Genomic DNA, 21155 nt, shown 5'->3' on the forward strand with positions numbered 1-21155 from the left:
ACTTGCACACATACACACACAGCAGGAGTAACAGAAACATACACGCAAAGATCACACACAGAAAGTGATGACGTAGCCTGTTCACACGTACAAAGCATCTAGTGTCCTTTTCTATGTGGAATGAAGTCAATGGTAAAAAAATGTTTAAACCAATGCAAGTGTTTTTGCTGCTCAACGACTCGTTTGTCACATTTGTCATGTGTTGCTCGTAAATGACAAAGAATAAACACATATTGAACACAAACACTGGTGCAAAAAAATAAAACAGAACACATCAAATTAAGTCAGCATTTGATTTGCACTGAATTCGTTTTGCACCATGATGAAGGATTTTCTTTTAAAAACAAAAGAAAGAAAAAAACAAAAGCAACAGATTACATAAAAAGACAAAACTGGGTGAATGCTTGGAACAACCTACCTGCCAAACACCGAAGAGAATGCACAACATAAAGTCCCTGATGAAGATTGCTAAAGCAGTTATTGAAATGCCTCTTCCAGGCAGCCTAACTATTGTGTTTACTTTGGATCAGACTTCAAAATAAAAGTGATTCGTGTAAAAATCTTGTTTTGGAACTATGCACAGCTTGGTCTTCTTGCAGTGCCATTCACAAGTGTTTGAAACACATCTCTACAACAGAGGTGGAGATTGCAAAGCTAGCCTACAAATACATTAAATTTTTAAACAATCTTGCTAAAGTAAATCAGATAATCCTTTAGAAGGAAAAGGCTGCTCACAGCAAATATTGATTTTATTTTTCTTTTCTCGTTTACTGCATTCTCTCTAAGATTAAGAGATAACTAACACATTTACCGTATGGGATACAATGTCTGATCTACATGTGCTTCCTTTGTTGAGGCTGGGGAAACACAGGCCAAACACTTGTTTAAGTGGAATACACACACTTGGAATTTGGCTTGGATGGTTACATCCAGCCCAACCAAAGAAACAAGACGAAGCCGCCACATGTGAGCCAAACAAACAATATGTTACCGTACACTTGAATGGACGTGTAACTGCTGTGCTGTTTTTAGTGTTCTGGTCACTGAGTGTTCAGTCTTCTTCTTCAACAGTTATGAGTGTGTGTGTGTGTGTGTGTGTGCACATGTTTACATATCTTTGTGAGGACAGAAAATTGGCACGCTGCTATACCTGCGGGGACGTCCTCACGAGTTTGAAGGCATATTTGAGGGTCAAAATGTGGTTTTAGTGTCAGGGTTACAATTGGGTTATGGTTAGGTTTAGGCTGAGGGTCAGGGTTAGGCATTCATTTTTGATGGTTAGGGTAAGCGGCTACAGAAAGCATTATGTCAATGAGATGTCCTCACGAAGACATGAAAACGAGCGTGTGCGTGTGTGCATTACCACTGGGGTTGAATTGCATGCAGGATATAGGTTTGTCGTGAGCTGGGAAGTGAGCCACCACTCCTTCACCGTCCGAGTCCTCACTCACCAAGACCTGGATCGTATGAACACACACACAAACAAAATCCAAATCATTTTCTAACAATGAGAACATTAAACCCAGAGAGGGACTTTCCCCTGCTCAAGGATTTCTCTCCACATTTTGGTTTGGTGTGATATTGTCACAGCAGGGTGATTTTGACATCACCCTGCTGTGAAACAGCTGGAAGTTTAACTCCTTTCCGAGTGTGCCATTGCCCTCTTGTGGACAGAATATAATTAGCATGTTACCTGAAATAAGACAAGTAAGCACTTTGTTGAAAAACCCACTTCTTCTGGTCAAAGAAAATATGAATCATCATAATTTGAGCTGTATTTCATTAGCGCTAGCGCTTTACAAAGATGCTGTACTGAGACCAGTGTGGACAGGATATGGCCTAACAACAGAGACAAGAATATGGACAAATTTACTTTGGCAATGATGTGGCTTTTCACATGTGGCTTTGACAATACCCCATGACACAGGGTCTTCCCGTAAACAGGCACAAACTGCCATCAAATGCAGAACTGGCTTTCCCCTTGTGCAACTTGCCAACAAAAATGAAATTGTAAGTTATTTTGTACAACTAGAGGCTGCTCCTAAATCTCCATACAAAGTCTGCTGTCAATACTGGGACAAATCTAACACAGGCTGTGCTGAGACCAGGAGCTGGCAGAAAACTCCTTTAGTCACACAGAGAGATTAGACATAAGCCCAGACATGAGGCCACTTTGTGCAGAAGTACCGGTGTTTGAGAACACACACTCTTGTTTAAAAGAGTTAAATGTGGCCCCGGTGTTGCACTACGGATGTCAGGAAAGCTGGCCAAACATTTAAAATCTAAGCTAGTCCAAACAAGATAGCCTCTAAAAACTAAAAGGATTTTGTCTCACACTCCAAGCAAGATCTTAAGGATCCAGGGGGAAAAAGGGGAAAAGGCGGGAGAACAGCATGAACAGAAAGAGGCTGGTGACATGAAGCAGATCACTTTTATTACAGTGCAAGCAGACAATGTTGTTCTGTTAGGGAATCCTGCTGGAGCCCTTTGAAACAAGAGTGTCCTCCAGAGAACCGAGCCCCTGTTACACAGGGGAGAGTGTGTGTGTGTGTGTGTGTGTGTGTGTGTGTGTGTGTGTGTGTGTGTGTGTGTGTGTGTGTGTGTGTGTGTGTGTGTTGAGGCTGCTATTCCAAATAAGGAGCAGTGATACAATGTAGCTCCAACCTCATCCAACTGGAAGCGATGGGAATGTCTTGGATCTCCACAACGACACAGGAGCTCACCTCAATCATATTCGTGACTTCTCTCATCTCTCCAGAATTTACACCTCCAACCTCCGTCTTAATACACTCTCGACTGTCCCCACCCCTACTACTCCCTTCAACCTCCATTTCTCCTACACTCTGAGTGCACCCCTCCCTCCTTGCCTGGCCTCATCAGTGTTTACGGCCAGTGTATGGTTACAGTGTGTCGCCTGGTGACAGAGTGCAGACCCACTTCTGAAGGCTTAGATCCAACTTATAAGACTACGGGCTGGTTACAGGGCGGTTACAGTCGCAGAGGAAAGGAGAAGGCAGAATGTGTGTGGTGATAACATCACTGACAAACTGTACTACGTACGAAAACACACCTCATTAAAAATGTGACCGCTCCTGCAGTGTGATTAATCACAGTTTGGAGAGGCTGAGGAAAATTCAGGGATAAAAGCTTTTAGCATTTCTTTTGCAATTAAGAGGAAGCCAACTGGTCAATCTGTAAACGAGGTTAGTGCAGCATATTTTCATTCTTACTATAACACACACCTAAGCTAGTCAGACCCAGAGTCAGGATAATAGATGCAAACTTACCTTAGTCATTTATGGAATGACACTATTTTTGGGGGGACACGTTCTGATTTTTTAGCGGCTTCCTTTCCTTTTTATTAGACTGTTTATTGTGATAACTCCTGGTGACCTTTGTTGTTGGTTGGAAGTTGTTTTCAAATTGCACTGCAAAATAATTACATGCACCAAACATTTACCAATATACTTTTCTATTTATTTATTTATTATTGCAAATACATCATTGTATACAACTTTAAAGGTTGAGTAGAGTCGTGCTCGGTGTTACATCAACCATAATTCATGCTTTGAAATATCAGTGAACAATAAAAATTTATTTTAGCAATTTAAAATTATGTTATTTGGTTTGTTGTGCATTTTTATTACTTAATATTTATATTTAATGTATAATTTTTTAACTTACTAAATTTATTAATTTAGCTTAATTTTAATTGCCTTAACAAATGCATCAAAGCTACAATGGGATTAAAAAAATATCCCCAAAAATATTAATGTATTACTTCTCTAAACAGGGCACAATAACCTGAAGACCATCTGTAACACTAATAATGCCTTTTTGCTGCATTACGCCACAAAATTGTAAACCACTGACAGCTAAAGTGAATAACAACAACTTTCTTGTTACAATAAAATAAACAGCAACAGCCTCTCCAAGCATCTCCTCTACAAAGTGTAAAAATTATATATATTAAAAAAAATTACTCCAAAAAATACGTCCAGAAAATGAATTTCCTACAGTCTTAAATCCAGGACCTGATTTAGCATGTGGTGCATTGAGTCAGCCTCGAGCTTCATGTCAGGTTGCAGCTGCATGTTTACAAAGTGTCTCTGTCACCAGCACGGCCAAAACAGACAGAACTCTGGCTAAAAGCTCAGTTGTTAAAATATGCAGCATATCTAACTCACACCTTTAGGTTAGTCGTGCAGAGCCAGGTAAAAGAGACTGAGTGAGTCCAAGCCACCAAGCCTGCTTCTTGCCAAGCCACAGAGGCAAAGTTTTATTTACCTGGGACATACATGATGAGACCAAGGAAGCAAAAAGCCCATTTGCTGTGTGTGTCTAAGCAGTAACTTTCTATAAAAGTCACTTAAACAAGGCTGTCAGGTGGTAACAGTGAACCCAGTTTTTTATATAAAAAAAAAAAAACACCCAGCACGCCCCTGCGGGCGGTTTATCCTTCAAGCTCGGGTCCTCTACCAGAGGCCTGGGAGCTTGAGGGTCCTGCGCAGTATCTTAGCTGTTCCCAGGACTGCGCTCTTCTGGACAGATATATATATAGATATATATATATATATATATATAGATATATATATCTATATATATATATATATATAGATATATATATCTATATATATATATAGATATATATATCTATATATATATATATATATATATCTATATATATATCTATATATATATATATATATATATATATATATATATATATATATATATATATATATATATATATATATATATATATATATATCTATATCTATATCTATATCTATATCTATATCTATATATATATATATATATAGATATAGATATAGATATAGATATATATATATATATATATATCTATATCTATATATATATATATCTATATATATATATATCTATATATATATATATATATATATATATATATATATATATATATATATATATATATATATATATCACAATTAAACTTATTTAAAGAATACTTTGCAAACAGCAAACAGTAAGACAAGACGAAGCAGGAATGACTTTATGTTGGTCCATCCACTGAATCTAGTGTTGTTAACTTGTGACCAACCTAATATACAAGCTGGTGACAAATGAGAGGCAAACCAACATAAATGTTTTAACAGGGTGTTTTTCGCTCCACAGCTGCTTGCCATGAACTGCAACAGTGTGTGAAACTGCAGGGATGAACATCGTTCTTCCATTTAATCTTTTGGCCCAGTAAGTCATAGCAGAGGTGTTTGATTGGTTGAGGCCAACAGCATATTATTGATATAATGTTTGTACTCTGTGATCTACTGAAGGAGTCTTTAGCTTGAATTCGTTGCCTGCTCATTTATTCCACAGACGGAAAACAAGACATATTAAGAATTCTGCTGTTGCTGGTGTTGCATTGTTTATTGCTCACCACATTAATAATGTGCATGGCCCCATTTTCTTTTTTTAAGATGCCATTCCTCAGTGAATGCAGGAGGTGCTCACTTTAATGGATTTTGTAAGACTGTAATGGTCAGTTTTGTCTTTGTGTACTGGAAACCCTTCAGCAAATTAATAGGAGACATTATCCTGCAACTCAATTCCTCGGATGAACACAATGGCAAAGCATCATAGACTGTATATAAAAGATGGTATCACTGACTGGTTTGTGAAGCACCGGTTTAAAGGGGTACCAACCATTTACCATAGAAACCCAACTACAGATGAGCAAATGATTGAATGTCAAAGCAGTATAAGAGTTTACCTTTACACTCTGCATCCACTCGACTCTCTCAGCACGAGTGTTTAATTAAACTACAAGACACGGAAGGCTTGTAGTTTAATTGCAACTGCTGCAATGAGATATCTCCTTCGATTTGAGGTCAATACCAACTAAAAAAAGCATCACAGTTAATACTAATAAAATGTAGTATTTTAAAATCATTTCAAGCAGCAAACAACTGAACTGACCTGTCCTTCTCCAACACTGTGTGTGTCAATAATGGTGACCACACCGGGGTTGTGTGGGCTGCGACGGCTTGCACTGTGAGATGTGCCCTCCTCGTCTGGAGTGCTTGCCGGTATGGTGCCTGCTAGCTGGGTCACGACTTTACCGACCATCGTCAGACCTGTTTTTAAAGTCTGAGGAAGAAAGAAAAAAAAATATAATACACACCTGATGTTATATATTCCCAAGCAATATATTCTACATCTATGTGATATCTTTGGTTTGGGTTGCAGTGCGCATACGTGCTTCTGTGCATGGGTGCATGTATACAGCATGTTCACTTGATGCCGGCTGATGGCTCGCAGTGCTGATGACTTGACTGCAGCCATAGAAGACACGTGCGTGCGCGGGAGGCTCCTCTGTGTCCGCTTAAGGCCCAGCCAGGGTGTCTGCCTCAAACACACCTCTGTGGCTCGATTGAGGGAAATGGATAGTGCTGCTTAAGTGGAGTCTATCTCACCTACTACACTGTCTTACTCTAATGGAGTCCAGTGTGTGTGACTGTGTGTTTGTGTGTGTGTAAGCACCAAAGGGGCCCCGGAGAGCCTAATCAGGCATTCAGACTAGGCGGCCCTGTCAATACAGTGTGGCGCCTTGCATATGTTGGGTCTGGGGATCACCCGCTGTCTCTCTTTGCCACTTGACCAGACACACTAACAGTGGATGCTACGTGCATGCACTGGGGTGTGTGTGAGTGTGTAAAATGCAAGAAAAGCCATCAATTATTAAGTGAGGCGTTTGGCTCCTAATTGATCAACACTAATGTGTTTTCTAATCACTGCAGTTGTGGAGTTCTTAGTAGTCCAAACAGGAGTTATTGATTTCCTAGCACGCAGGGGGGGTTTGGAGGAAGATCATGCCTCAGGGCTCACAACACTTACACACGCAGAGCTGATGTTACTATCTAAACACGATACAGCCTAATCTTTATGTGAACGGTCTTTCTTAATTATACACCCAGGAATGACAGGCAACAGGACTTTTGTGCTACATAAATTCCCTGTAAGACAGAAAATTCAGAACAGCCCAGTCGGTCAGCGCCACTGCCTTCTCTCTCTTTTTTATAAACAAAAGCCATTATACTTTAATGCTGCCCCCGCCCTCCTCCTTTTCTGTTCCCATGTCTCTGGATGTCAGCACTAAGAGCCAGCGTGTCGCGCCACAAGCCAAAGGGAGATACCTTGTCATCCATATTGAGATATATGGTCCTAAACGAGGAGAGGGCGGGCAAGCAGACTGCCTGTCTGCATATCAATACCCCCTGCAATTGTCAACCCATCACCATGCTGCTAATCTGTTAGAAAGACAGTTGTCTTTTTGATGTATAGCCTTGTTACCCCACTAATGAGTCATCTTCGCACTAGCTGTGAGATCCACGTGCTCTTTGGAATCAATTAGCCCTTCTTCTGTGACCAAGTGGAGAAACAGACTAGAACCATATGAGGAGCTAGTTCGTCTGCACGTGTTAGCAAGTTGCTTTATTGGCCCAGGATTTTATTTCACCTGGTATCAAAGAGAGCGCTGCTGGCTGTTAGTGAGCCATCTTAGAGCCACTTCCCCATGATGCTGACTGAAACAAGACCAATGAAGAGAAACAGATTATAGTGGGAAGCGGGAGATCAGCAGGTTGATGAAGTGTCTCATAAGCTTAGCCACAGTCGGCCAGGCGGCACAGGTGGATCCAATGTCAGCACATTTACAGATGGTGCCGGCAGAGCTGGAAATACCATCTTCTGTGCCGTTTTATCTGAGTGTCAAGCTTACCGTAGGACGTTCAGACTGATTACAGCCATATTGTGAGAACGTGAGTATAGTTTTGAATGTAGTTTTACATGTTCATAAGAACTCACATCTATCTAATAATTAATCCAGAGCAACGTCTCAGTTGATTCGCTATCTAGAACCATAAATTTTAGCTCATGAATGCCAATCTGAGCGTGTATGGACTTTGAGAGGAGATAATGTAATGTTTTTTATCTGAAATACACTTTAAAAAAATAATAGCCAGACATGTTCTCCTGTGCATTTCTTTTATGTTCACACCTATATATAAATAAAGCTGTGACACATTCGGCGTACTTCTCCTGAACACAGTGCTTTAGAGAATGCCATTTAGGATGTTACTTATTAGGATTTTTTATTTATTTACTTTTGAGGAAGAAGAAGAAAACCTAAGAATCTCGATGAGAGAGAACGATAACACATGTAGAGAAAAACAGTTAAATGTGTGTTTGTACATCACTTACTTTGGCAGCGTTGATCACTGTGGCGGTATAAGACTGTGCATTGTCACCACAGGCTCCTCCACGAGACTGGTGACATCTTATCAACTGGAAAAAAGGTAGATTTACTAATAAACACAAGACGTATAACGGACGTCCGAGGGAGATCAACGAAGAGGTAAATTTGGGAGAATTAACCCAGATGCAGGCATTTAAAAGGTTTCCCTCTTCACTCTTTAGAGGAAATTGGTTTTGTCGTCAAAGACAGGCTGCACGACCAAACAGCCTGCTCTGATTAATTTCATATACAATATCACTGGAATAGCTCCGTCCCAGTATTACTCTTGAAAAACTAGATTTGGTCATTTCTGAAAATCCGTAGGCACAAACAGCAGCCCCATCTGTCAATTACTTGAGTGGGCCAGCACCAAAACACTACTTCACATTAAAAGTATTACAGGATGCACAATAGAACATTCTGGTTTTTGTAAATACTTAACAATCCCATTAAACAGAAAACTCCAGTACATCTGCTGATTTTCAAAATGTTATCATCTCTAGTGGACTCTTCTTGGAATGAGTTGTTTATCCAGACAGATTAAAGAGGCAGAAAATAGATAAAATGCATTTTTTTGGATTGTAAATATGTCGCTTCTCTGATAAGGCACTTCTGCACTGGATGAATATGTGTGTATGTGCAGACTACCTTGTTCTCAGCATAGGCTAGCCAACGGCTTCCCAGAGCTATTGGATTGAGGCTGGGGCCGGGGCAGGGATAGCAGCCTGGAAAGACACAATGACGGCCATAAGACAGTGAGGACAGAGACATACAGAAACAGATATGAAATAAACTAAAAAAAAACAACAAAGAAAAACAGGATTGCAGACAAACCAACTCATGCTCTTTTACTGCTTTTTTCAGGTCAATTTACCTTTTTAACTAATAAATTTCTAATAATGGAGACAGCTGGTGCTTCAGTTCAGTCCCTGCCACTCAAAGACTTACGATTCATCTCACTGTCAATAAGAGTAGGCTTACAGTCAAACAGAATATTTAGAGTGGTGTGGATTATGTTGATTGAAGAATTGAGTCCAATTTTACAACTTGTAAGAAGATTTTGCACAAATTAATCAATACAAGTGTGGTCAAGTGACATTATTAAGACAGTCTATACCTTTTTGAGACAATCTCTTATTTAAGCTACTTTGGTAAGTAACCTCATGACTGAAGGTCTGCCATAAAACAGGAACTCCTCCCTGGAGAGTGTCTGAAACCATCTTAAACCGCGTGTTTGTGGGGAGTTTCTTGTTTTGGAAAATAAACGGGAGTCTGATGAGGCTGACGTGTCTATATGTGTGTGTGTGTGTGTGTGTGTGTGTGTGTGTGTGTGTGTGTGTGTGTGTGTGTGTGTGTGTGTGTGTGTGTGTACACCCAGGATGACCTAATGGAGACTGGTACCCAATAAAATTGAAGATGGCTCCTCTGGTGATTGACCAACACAATAACCCTTATGGGGATATATACAAACGCACAAACAGGATGACACACATGTGTTGTCATCACAGATTAAAATAGTAACCAGTGCTGAATGACGAATAAAACTCTTCACAAACGCTAAAATCGCATATTTTTCTCTTTTTATCGATGTAGAAGTAAACACTGGCACAAGTGGAACGTGTTTTAACCAATACCATATCTGACAGGAGTTTGCTCTTCAAGACAGAATCAACCAAAACCAGGCCTGCATGTGCCCGTAAACAGAATGAAGAAATTATTGATTTCATCATAAATATCTTTAAATGTAAGCAGACACAGACAGTGACAGTCTCTCCTTCCCAGTATGGCAAACACACAAAGCAGCAAAATGCTGATCCAGTGATGATCTTTTAAAAAGGTAGGTGTTTGTCTCACATGTGCACAAACATGCAAACACACTTAGCTGATGTAAGTGCACAGAGGTGTGGGGCAAATGGCTTGCTGACAATAATTTATTGCTCAGGGAGCAGATGAGGTGGAGGCTTTAGTGTACTGTGTTGGGGAAGGAGCCGATAGGAGGGTCGGTGGGAGTTTTAGGTGAGTCACAAGGGTTGCTGGTGATGCCAGAGAAGGTTTTTTTTGCCCCTCCAAGGCCAAGCAAGACAGAAAGTGTCTGACATCCTGGGTGGAGAGCATGTGACTAAACCAGAAGAGGGAAAAGACTTGATGGATGGATCGGCTGATCTTTCTTCTCCGATACTCCCAGTTTTTAGAAGGTTCTTTTTCCTTCCTGAACATACAGGCCAGGTTTTCACCCAAGCCAGCAAAATCCTTTCTGTGAGACACAAGATGCTCAGTCTAAACTATTTGTTGCATAAAAAAAACAACAAAAATCACGCAAAGATTTAACATTACAATATAAAAAATGCTTTTGAACAGGTGTTGTTTAAATAAAATTGAAACTCCTCTTTTCACAAGAAAGTGAAAAGTCACTTTCTTGCAATCCAAAAGTGCACGAGCACACCTGGTCAGTGTGCGTGAGGTCAATAATGCACATGCCTGGATTTTTTATGCAGGTTTTAAGGTCAAATATTTGAATGGCTGTTGCATCGTTTTGGCTTTACACTAAATGTTTGACTGCTGGCTGCTTCATCCCACTATTATGATTCAAATTAATAAAGGACTCATCTGAAATCTAATTAGCTGAAAAGCTTCTACAAACATCCATCTCTAAATCTAAGTATTATCTCTAACGTGCCCACATAAAGTAAACATTTTGTACAAGCAATTTCAAAAGAGCTCAACCCAAGTAAAAAAAATCCCAGATTCGGGGAAATAAATTATAAAAACAAAAAAAAAAAAAAAAAAAAAAAAACACATGATGAAGAAGAAAAAGCTGAATGTGACAGAGATAGAAACACAAACTAATGAACACTGAATACAAACTGTCGATAGAGGAAATTCAGAAGCTCTACTCTCAAAATGTAAAGCGACTTCACCTGCTACAAGCAAAAAAATTTGAATTTCCTGAAAGTGGCAAAAAAGAACAGGAATAATTTTAACAGAAGAACACATGAAGAAAACCAGTACTCGCCAATTTTGCTGTGGCATGCAAACACAGGTTGTAAAAGACAACCTTTGTGTTTGAAAAGACGTCTGCGACAAAGCTGCATAGCAGCACCAAACACTTCCATGAGCAGTGTGTGGACAGCATCACGTTTGAGGCTGGGCCTGAATGCCTCGGAAACATTTACGAAACAATGAACTCAAAAGTATTATTAAGACATACATGTGAAGGTCAGGGCAGCAGCACATGACCAAGTGTGTTTTACTTAAAATTTCCAGGACTGATAAACAGTAAGTCAATTAAAGACTAACGTTGAGGGACACAGTTCGAAAACTTGCTTCCAGTCACATTTTATCAGAAAGGGAAAACTTTTGGTTTCAAACGCATGTGAAAAGTAGTCGTCGTCTTGTTTATGAATCCTCAAACGTTTCCACACGCACTTTTTGTAAAAACACATTAAGGACTACGATTGTGAGTCGTCCCATTCAAAAGCCAAACAGGACTGAGCAGAGGGGAAAGAAAGTTTCTGGGGCTGAGCAAGCACCAGCTAGGAGCACACACACCACTCGATGCAAAGCAAGAACATAAACAAGGGACAAACACTAAGTGCTCATGAAAACATGACATGCCCACCATCACATCCCTGGAGAAGAAGAGCACATGCAGAGGTAGAATTGCTCATCCAAAGCAGATCTCCCCACATCACAGGACCCTTTGTTTACTGCTTTTATGGCCAAAACAGACCAAACGATGTTATGAAGAGGAGGCCCCTGCATTCAGAAACGATTAATAACTATTGAATATGTTTGGTTTCCTGCTGCCCAGACGCTGATAGGGAAGGCAGGCAGACAAAGAGGAGACACATTAAAGCCAGCCAGTAAGGTCAGTTTACTCCAGTCAATGACTTAAGTAGACAGCAATGGCCTTGTAATACAGTCTGGCATTTCTTTCACAGACTCCCTGAGCAGAGACGGCAGGTACAGCCGGGAGGATGCGAGGGCTGTGTCGTAAACAGTTTTCCTGTGCTGAGCTTCAAATGAAGGGTCTCACCATCTTGTCTTGATAAAAGCAGTTTAGTCACAATGCGATGCTTAAGAGGATTCCACTCCAGCAGGTCTTGGTGGCTTGTATTATAATCAATGATGTGCCTTGTATTTGTTTGGGTTGTGTGATGCGGGCATGACAGACTTGCTGATCATGTTTGGAAAGATTAAGTTTGAAGAAAGAATTTTACGTGACTGGCACTGTTTGTTTGTGCTACTACACAAAGTACAGGGCTGGGGTTTGGCCCCGTGTTTGATAAATACATATTTCTACAATAAAATAATGACAGGCCACATGTGACAACAATCATTCTTGTTTTTGATGTGAAAAGCAATTGATTTCTGTAACCTATTAAAACCTCCCTCTCTTTTTTTGCCAGATTATGTAGCAGGCTGAGAGAATTGAAAGAAGATGTATTCTATGCATTTTAATGTTTGTCATTTCTTGTCGTTCTCAGAGAGTAGCTTTGCATGATTCACAGTCGAAAAAAGCAACACTTATTTGCCTCATGTTGGGTTAGTGCAGCCGCTCGGCTCACCTCAATCCCAGGTGAGCTCTGTTCTCACAGCTAGAGCCGAGTTGATACACAGCAGTAGAAACCAGAGCACCCAGAGAACGGAACAACCACTCTTTTCCAACTTCATTATTTAAAACTTTTGCCATGTTCGATATGAACAATTACCCCTGGAGCAGTAAATAAGCATTATAGGACTCATGTGTTTAATATTCTTACTTGTAACAAAGAACTTCTTGGTGAATGTGCAGCTGTCAAATGCTGCAATCTTCTCTTGCAGGCTCACAACAAGGATACTGTGAGAAGGAAAAAACATTCATGTGACTACATGACAAAAGTCTTTTTAAATGCATTTACTTATTCTGTTTAGCCAAACTCACTGTTTGTTGCAGTGGAGGTCATAGATAGGCGTCTTGAACTGAATTGATTTAACCATTTCCCCCGTCCTTAGCGAATACAGGTCAGCGCAGCAGTAGGGGGGGCTCGTCCTGGAGAAAAGGAAAAAAAAGGGCAACATTTTTAAACACCATTAATTTTAAAGTGTTTGAAAACTTTATGAACTGATAATCTAGTAACCACTGATAAAACACTGGGACTTCAGACTTTCACCCAAACGCTTCACTTTTTCCATTTGTAACTAAACTGTAAATTGTGGAAAGTAAAGCACACTAATAACATGCTTAAAAAAAGCAAAACACACCTGATATTCTTTGTACAATGAAAGTTACTACTTTTTCAAAAACTGTAGGTTTCTTTTCTTTCACCTTTCAGTCCCATTCATCCCTTCATCGCGGTTGCCTAGGTGACCCTCTAGCAAGGTCATATGTCAATCAACAATCTTCTCTCTCACTGGTAGTCTCATCATCCGCTCATCAATCATGGGTCTCACCCACTTCTCATGGCCCATAGTCATTTTGCCTGAAGTCACTTCCAGCGTGTGTGCAGTTTAACAGGTTTCCAACAGACACGAGTTTTCAGGTAATTAACAGAATTACATCTGCAGGAATGAAAAGTCCTGTTTTCTACTTTAACTTTGTGATTTTGGTGGTCAGTTTTTCATTTAAGGCTTTATCACTGAACTTGTCGAAACAGATCTACTTTTTGGGAGACCAGCATCGTATGCATGATTCAAAGTAACCAATATAGGTGGCTTATATAATCCAAAGCTGCAGGATTACTACACAGAAGGCTTAGCATGAGCAGCATGTTAGCAGAGCTCCTCAGAAGGCATTCGGGCACTGTTGTCAGCTTTAGGTCACGCGTGTTTTGGGAGTGCTCACAGACCAATCACACAATCGTTGTGATTACGTGCATTAATGTATGAAAACAAACTTAAAGCACAAAAATTTATTTGATTTCCCGACGTCCCACTGCCCTGCACCTTCTGGGAATCCAGAGTAAAGGGGAGTAACATGAAGGGCAAAAGGGGAAATGCTTTGTCATGAAACACATTTACTAGAAGCCCTTCTATCAACACAGCAAAGAAGAGGGGTGTGTAAGGGAGCTTATCCAACAGCAGGCAACGGCTGCTAGAACAGGAAAATTTAGACATAAATCTTAATCAAGAGACTCCCCTCCACTACCCCCCGTCCCTTGTGCCCCTTCTCTGTCTCTGCGAGGAACGCCTCTACTGCTCTTCCATTCTCTGTCAACCTTGGCAGGGCCTGTGGTGCCGTGTTGGCTGAGGATTCAGGGGTGAACTGTAGTGTTAGTTTTGTTTTTTGAGCCATAGGACGAAGTGCTTTCAACAGTCCATTTAGTCTGCTTGTGCATACTAAGTGTAGATACATACCTCATCAGTCTCAGCATGGATACTTTTTGGACAAATGGAAGGCAGTGATTCTAAAATATAACAATGACTTTCATGGCAGATTAAAGGGAAACGGTGTGATATAAAACTTCAAATTCTGTTGAATGGAGTAAAAAAACCAAAACAATTAAAAACATGTTACAGAGAAGCACAAAAACAGCTGCACACTAGCACTGATTATATCAACATTGTGAAAGTTAGGTGAAGAAGGAGAGTCGACATGATCGATAACATCCCTTTACTGATGAGTAGAGCCAGTGGAAGACACCATTAGGAAGTGGCTTCAACAGCAGACAGCTACTACCAAGTTACAGCAACTCCCACCGAGGGAAATCTGGACATTATTCAAATGAAGACATCATTATGGAAAGACCTTCATCCATTACAAGAGACAGATGACCTCAGCCACGTTGAATATTCCAGCAGCACACCCTGTTCTGACCGACTCCTGCGTCAAGGTCCGTCTGCCGTGCCAGTCTTCACTATTGCTTTTCTTCTTTGTCTGTCACTCTGATTCAAAACTATCGCACAAAATAAACCCACTGTGTAATATACCAAAGGCAAACCATGGAAAACATACATGACATTATCAGGAGACCCCAAAAAAGCCATTTACAGATAAGGAACAGGATCGAGTGTGATACCTCTAAAGTGCCTGTTTATGAGAATCAGTGGGTCACAGCCAGCGAGGGCTTTCAATTTGTTATAACCCTTTACTCATATGAGAGCGTTGATGCATCACAACAACACAATTTACAGCCAATAATCATGCAACATGTTCGCAATGACTAGCAATGCTAACATCCTAATGTTCACTACAACCACCACATCAGTTTAGATGTTAGCATCCTAACACCAACCTATCAGCACCAAGTTCAACTGCAGGTGAGCCTAACATCCTTTTTGTTGGATGAAAAGTAAGGAAACAATGTTCACAAGACTAGAATAGATGTAGAAAATATAATGTTAATAGTTCAGAGCCTTGCTGTGATCTTTCACTGGTGCCCAGAAACTGCAGTGATGTTGGTGTGTTGCAATAAAAAGATTCAATAATCAAATGTGTCTCTGTAAGCACAGGCCCTTGGAATATGCCCACCCTTTATTTGATTGACCAACGTACCTTGTTACCGAACGGCAGAGCAGACGCATCAAGGCAAAATCTGAGCAAACAGTCTATTATGTGTGAACTGATCCAGCATTTTTTTGTTAGATTCTTCTGCAGCAACACCTTCATCACTCTAGTCTTAGTTAAGTAAACAAGGCTGACGCATTTTTGGCACAATGCTTTTGGCACTCTGAATCCATCCATACCACGTTTTCCAATGCAGGAAGTGCTTAATGGACCTGGTGATAGAGCACCCAACTTGTCTTTACCCCAAACAGCCTTCTCTTCAGCCCTCCTCTTCTCTCATTTCTTCCACCCTGGATTCCATGGTTCTTATGTACACTCTCGCTGTATTTGTGCAGTGTTTCACATGTCTCATGACTACTGGGCCATCATTTCAACTTGAAAAATCCTGCAGACTGATATTTGTTGAAGATGTGTTAAAGATGGAAGAATCTCAACAACTTGTTCATTATGACAAGCTGGAGTGCTGCAGAGATTAAAAATGTAGATGATGTTTTCACAAACTTGTCTAGCCTTTAGCTTCTTTTTATGTTATACAGTGCACCCAGAAAGTATCCACGGTGCTTCACTTAATCCTTTACAACTAGTAATAGCTGTAAAAGTAGCAGAAGCAGTAAGAAGCAGATAGTAGCAGTAACAGAATTTCCCAAATATGGAATAAGTAAAGTTTTCCTATTTCATAAGTGGTGTTTTAGGAACACAATCCTGTGGAACACTCTGTCAACATCTGTTTAAAAATCAGCTTGGACAGCACAGACACAAACACGACTTCACCACTCACTGCTAACACACACATGCACGCACACTCTCGCAAATGCACATGTGTTAGGTAAGATCAGAGGCACTAAAATCTGACATGCACGTTTTTTTTCCCTTAACACAAACAAAGGGAGGAACACACACCCAGAGATGCAAAATGAAATAACTGCTGCAACAATACCCAGCAACTATCTTGATGACTGATACAAGAGTGAAACTCTAAGGGAACATTATGTGTTACACATCCACACACGCTTACGCACAAACATTTATACACACAGGTACATACTAACGTTCTTTTGTATATTTCCGAAGCTAAACAGCAAAGGCGCCAAGTGAGAAGTTGGGTCACAACCTAAGCCTAGATTTTAAACACTGTCTCAAGACTAAGTGTGGACTGTGTTTTTCTGCCTGGATGCTAACCCAGCTAATCCAAGTGTGTTCGTCCCTCCAGTGGCTCCTGCCCCTTTAGGAAGACAGAAGATGTGCCGTGGAAAAAGTTTCTAAGAATCCCCGTTTCATTTTTCCATCCTGACAGTTAATGTCTCCGTCAACATTTCAATGGTGCTCGCCCTGCAAGTACAGCGACCAATACCAATCAAGAATACTGGCATTAAGATTAATCCGAAAATTTCGCTCAACGATAATTTACTTTCAGGCGGCTGCATCATTGATTTCAGCATTATCAGAGTCCGATCAATCCAATTCAAAGCTCTATCCCGAAAAATGGGCCCCTGGAATTGATTCAAAGGGACAATGATAACCCACTGTTATAGAATCAAAATGGCACAGGGTTCAATTGTTTTGCTTTTGCAGTATTTTAACAAATGACCTAGTTCTAATGGAGGCAATGTGGGGTCAGATGTAATAAGATTTCCTGATGCCGGGGACACTGGGGCGTAGGTTGAAAGCAAGGCTAAATCACAATTATCATTATGGATCATGGCGGGATGTCAGTCCTTGCACATGTTAAGGTGACGCCGAGCACCATTGCCCAGCTCAGTAACAGGCCTATTATGATGGCCCTATTAGATCAATGTGTCAATTACTATTACTCAAACTGGCCCTTGGGTCTGAAAGGATATAAAATGAGGGAGATGGAGGAAAAGGGGCTTGGCTCATTTACTTCCTGTGACAGGACAAGAAGCTACTCCAAAAATTAAGGAGAAAATGTAAAGGGCTTGTCAGATACAGAACTTGAAAACGGCAAAATGACAACAGAACATGGTTAGAGAGAGAGAAACTACATTTCTGTTAAATTCGTCTGTTGTGGGATACGATGGCATAAAGAGGACCTTGTATCTTGGAGGACTTGAGTGTCAAACTTTAGTATTTTTATGTTCCAACCAGAATGCCAGCCTCAGACACGCTGTGTCCTTCTTGTGAAACCGAGTGAAAAGTTAGGGGATGAACACAGTCGAACAGTATTTGTTCTCTGGGGAGCATTGGGAACATCTACATTTAATGTCACAGCAAAGTCGCTGAGGTATTTTAAACCAAAAATGTCAACATGATCGCCAAGGCTTTTAGTCTGGGGAAGAATGGCACAGCAACCAATTTACCAATGTTTCTATGATTGTATATTTAAAATAGCATTTTAGTCCTTAAGAAATGTAACTTCTTTGAAAAAAATAGTGTCACCATTGAAACTACAGTACGAGCACCTGTAGGCTAGGAAGATCAACCACATAGAAATTGTAAGACTTGAGTTGCGGTCAGTTTGGGACGGTCCAGAATTTTCTGAATTTAAATTGCTGTGGGCATAAAACAAGTACAGGGCAGACTTGCTGAATGCATAACTATTTCAGATGGTCTTACAGTAAATGCTGGCTGCTTGGGTCATTTTTGTCTTCTACTACTCTGCACAGTGCCACATTTATAAGCATGCATTTTAATTTTAGATACACAACGGTTTACAACGGTCATTAGGGGCTATTATGGATGGCACGTGTCTTATTATTGTGTCATTACTTCCTCCTGGATTAAACATACTGACATCTGTCACTTTTCCTTTGAGGCAATCTGCACACGTCTTTCCATGAATGTGAACTTAAACCGGGAGATCCAAACCACAAGATTTCATGTGACTGTAGAAAGCATAAGATGGAAGCCATAGAAGGAATTAAAAAGAAGGCAAATAAATTAATTTACAAGGAAGGGACTTCACCACATTTCCTACTGCTGCAAAGTTTTACAAGCTCCCCAAATATAGACGACAATTACATAGTGTGGAAATGCTACACAAATACAAGCTCGGTTTGGGAAGCTGAGTCTGCTTCTGCTGAAAGATAGAACTCTGATGCTCCAACTGCAGACTGTAAAACTTCTGAGGAATGGGAATCGTAATCTCACTTTTCAATATTAAAACCAGAAATTTAGGATCAGCCTTGCCAACAGACAGCAGTTTATGCCAACACTGAACAAGTACTCAGAGCTCTCCTCAGACGTTTATTCTAGGCAAGATAGAAAAGTGTTCTTGACAATAAACTCTCTTAGAAGCTACAGTTTCCACTGCTGTTGTTGTAAAGGAAAAGAATTACAGGTAAATTTGGATGAATTTTAATTTAGTTATCTTTTAAAAAATGTCCAGCTGTTTGCTTCCATTAAGAAAATTACTGTTTGCATTACAAGCTTTCATGAACGATGCATTTAAATATGCCAAAGATGTATTGGAGTTGGAGACCAACCAGTCCCGCCACCAGTCGACCTGCACAATTGTGTTGTCATCCAAAGTGGTCAAGCAGAGGGTGTTGTACACTCAGCCTTTGGGTGACTGCTTGTAATCAATTATCAAATGCAAAAAGATTTTATGTAATCACTGGGCAATCACTGATTTTTCCTAGTCTCACATATGTCATGTTTTTAAGCTAGCACGACTAAGACATGTTATTTGATGTACAGATATTTAAATGAGATATTATCAAATGTGCAAAAAATTATTTTAAATTACAAGAAATTTGTATTTTCCACTATTCAGAGAGTAGTGGTGGTGTAGGAACAGCCTCGAATGTTCTAGTTCACAAAAAATTTGGAAAACAATATAAAAAATTTTTGGCCTATTGTATCTCAACCAAAATCTTGGACTAGCATAAGACTTGCACTAGCCTCCACCTGCATACGCACCCCATTTACAGTTGTAGTCAGAAGTTTATGACTTTAAATATGACTTTTAAAAAAAAGAAGAAATGGGTGCACAATTTGAATTTATTTAGGATTTTCTCTCATTTACACATGGTCAAGTACACATACCGGCTCGAACATATACATACACTTAAAACTTTTAATTATTCATGCTGAAGGTTCCACAGTGTCTTTTAATTTGACAAGGCCAAAGCTTATTCTCGTTAGTGATCAAGATCATGGATGATTACAACTTGCAGTTTCCGTTTTTGTAGTTTTTCTCTTTCCAGTCCAAAGTGAGTTTTACTTGACCAAGTCGAAAATCAACACCTTAAAGCTCAACTGAAAATTGCAGCTGCCCATATGACCAAGCCAAATGCCTTCTGGAAAGGACATTTTATTTACAGAGAAGACAAAGATTGACCCATCTGGCCACAATGACAAGAGGTATGTTTGAAGGTGAAGGTGAAGCTTCAAACAGAAGAACATAGTACCAACTGTCCAGCATGGTGGTGGTAGCATTATGCTGTTTTGCCAGTGGTACTGGTACATTGCAAGAGGACTGCCTCCAAATTCCTTAATTTCACTTCAAATCAACAGCTTGATGGCTTAAACCATACAACTGGGTGGTCCAACGTGAGAATGATTCCAAAAACACATCAAAACTGGTCTTTACAGGGGTAAAGCAGGCTAACACTAAGCTTCTAGAATGGCGTTCCCAAACCAGTTCCCAACCAGTCCAATGAACTCTACCAATTCTGGCAAAAAGAGTGGTCAAATAACCCGCTAGAATTACACCAGAAAATTGTCAATGGCTACCAAAAGCATACTTGATAAGGGACACTTAACAAAATGTTATTGGGTGTATATGTATATATATTTGAGCCTGTATGTATACTTATGACCCTGTATGGAGCTAAAGAAATTAACAATACATACAATAATTCTAACAGTTCAAAGAAATCATTAAAACTCTCAAATTACCATGACATTTGTCCCCATGATGAGTTTATGTAAAATTCTATATTTATGAAATCAAAGGGAAAGAAAAGAAAAACTGCAGTGCAACGTTTTTTTCTCTACTCCTCCTTATTTGTTTTCTCTTATGACTCTTATTGGCTCTCTGCTGAAACCCAGAGCTCCCCTTCTCCACACACAAATACTAGCCACATCAGAGCCTACTGGGGGCCTGGGGGAGCCACAGTGATTCCGGCAGGCTGGAGGCATTAGCAGGAAAGTAATTAGGGTAAAAAGTTCAACCACAGCTCCATGTCTGCCAGAAATACATTTCCTCCACTATTTAATACTTCACATAATAATAAGAATAATTGCCAGCATTTTGAAAACAAACTACCCTGTGTTTGTCCATGTGTATTCATGTACAGGCTTTTACTCATTGTTAGTGTTTATGTGTTAAAGCATACTGCATTAGAGTGAAAAGTGCAGCTAAATAGATAACAAACCCATTAAATCTGACTATACTAGCTACAAAACATTTTTAAAAAAACTCCTACAAGT

General features: G+C 40.0%; 1 protein-coding gene across 4 annotated transcripts in view; it reads right to left on the minus strand.

The window, feature by feature from the left end:
• bcas3 (BCAS3 microtubule associated cell migration factor) overlaps positions 1–21155 on the minus strand; it is a 314780-nt gene that overhangs the window by 270460 nt on the left and 23165 nt on the right. For all 4 annotated transcript variants that reach the window (XM_014407735.4, XM_014407734.4, XM_076892111.1 and 1 more), the window contains exons 8-13: positions 13200–13307; positions 13039–13115; positions 8924–9000; positions 8242–8325; positions 5959–6129; positions 1364–1457 (exon numbers count right to left, since the gene is read on the minus strand). In XM_014407735.4, the coding sequence (XP_014263221.1) occupies positions 1364–1457; positions 5959–6129; positions 8242–8325; positions 8924–9000; positions 13039–13115; positions 13200–13307 (611 nt within the window). The remainder of the gene's footprint in view (positions 1–1363; positions 1458–5958; positions 6130–8241; positions 8326–8923; positions 9001–13038; positions 13116–13199; positions 13308–21155) is intronic.

Source organism: Maylandia zebra, linkage group LG14, assembly GCF_041146795.1.
Source record: "Maylandia zebra isolate NMK-2024a linkage group LG14, Mzebra_GT3a, whole genome shotgun sequence".
In the NCBI taxonomy this organism is placed as follows: Eukaryota; Metazoa; Chordata; class Actinopteri; order Cichliformes; family Cichlidae; genus Maylandia; species Maylandia zebra.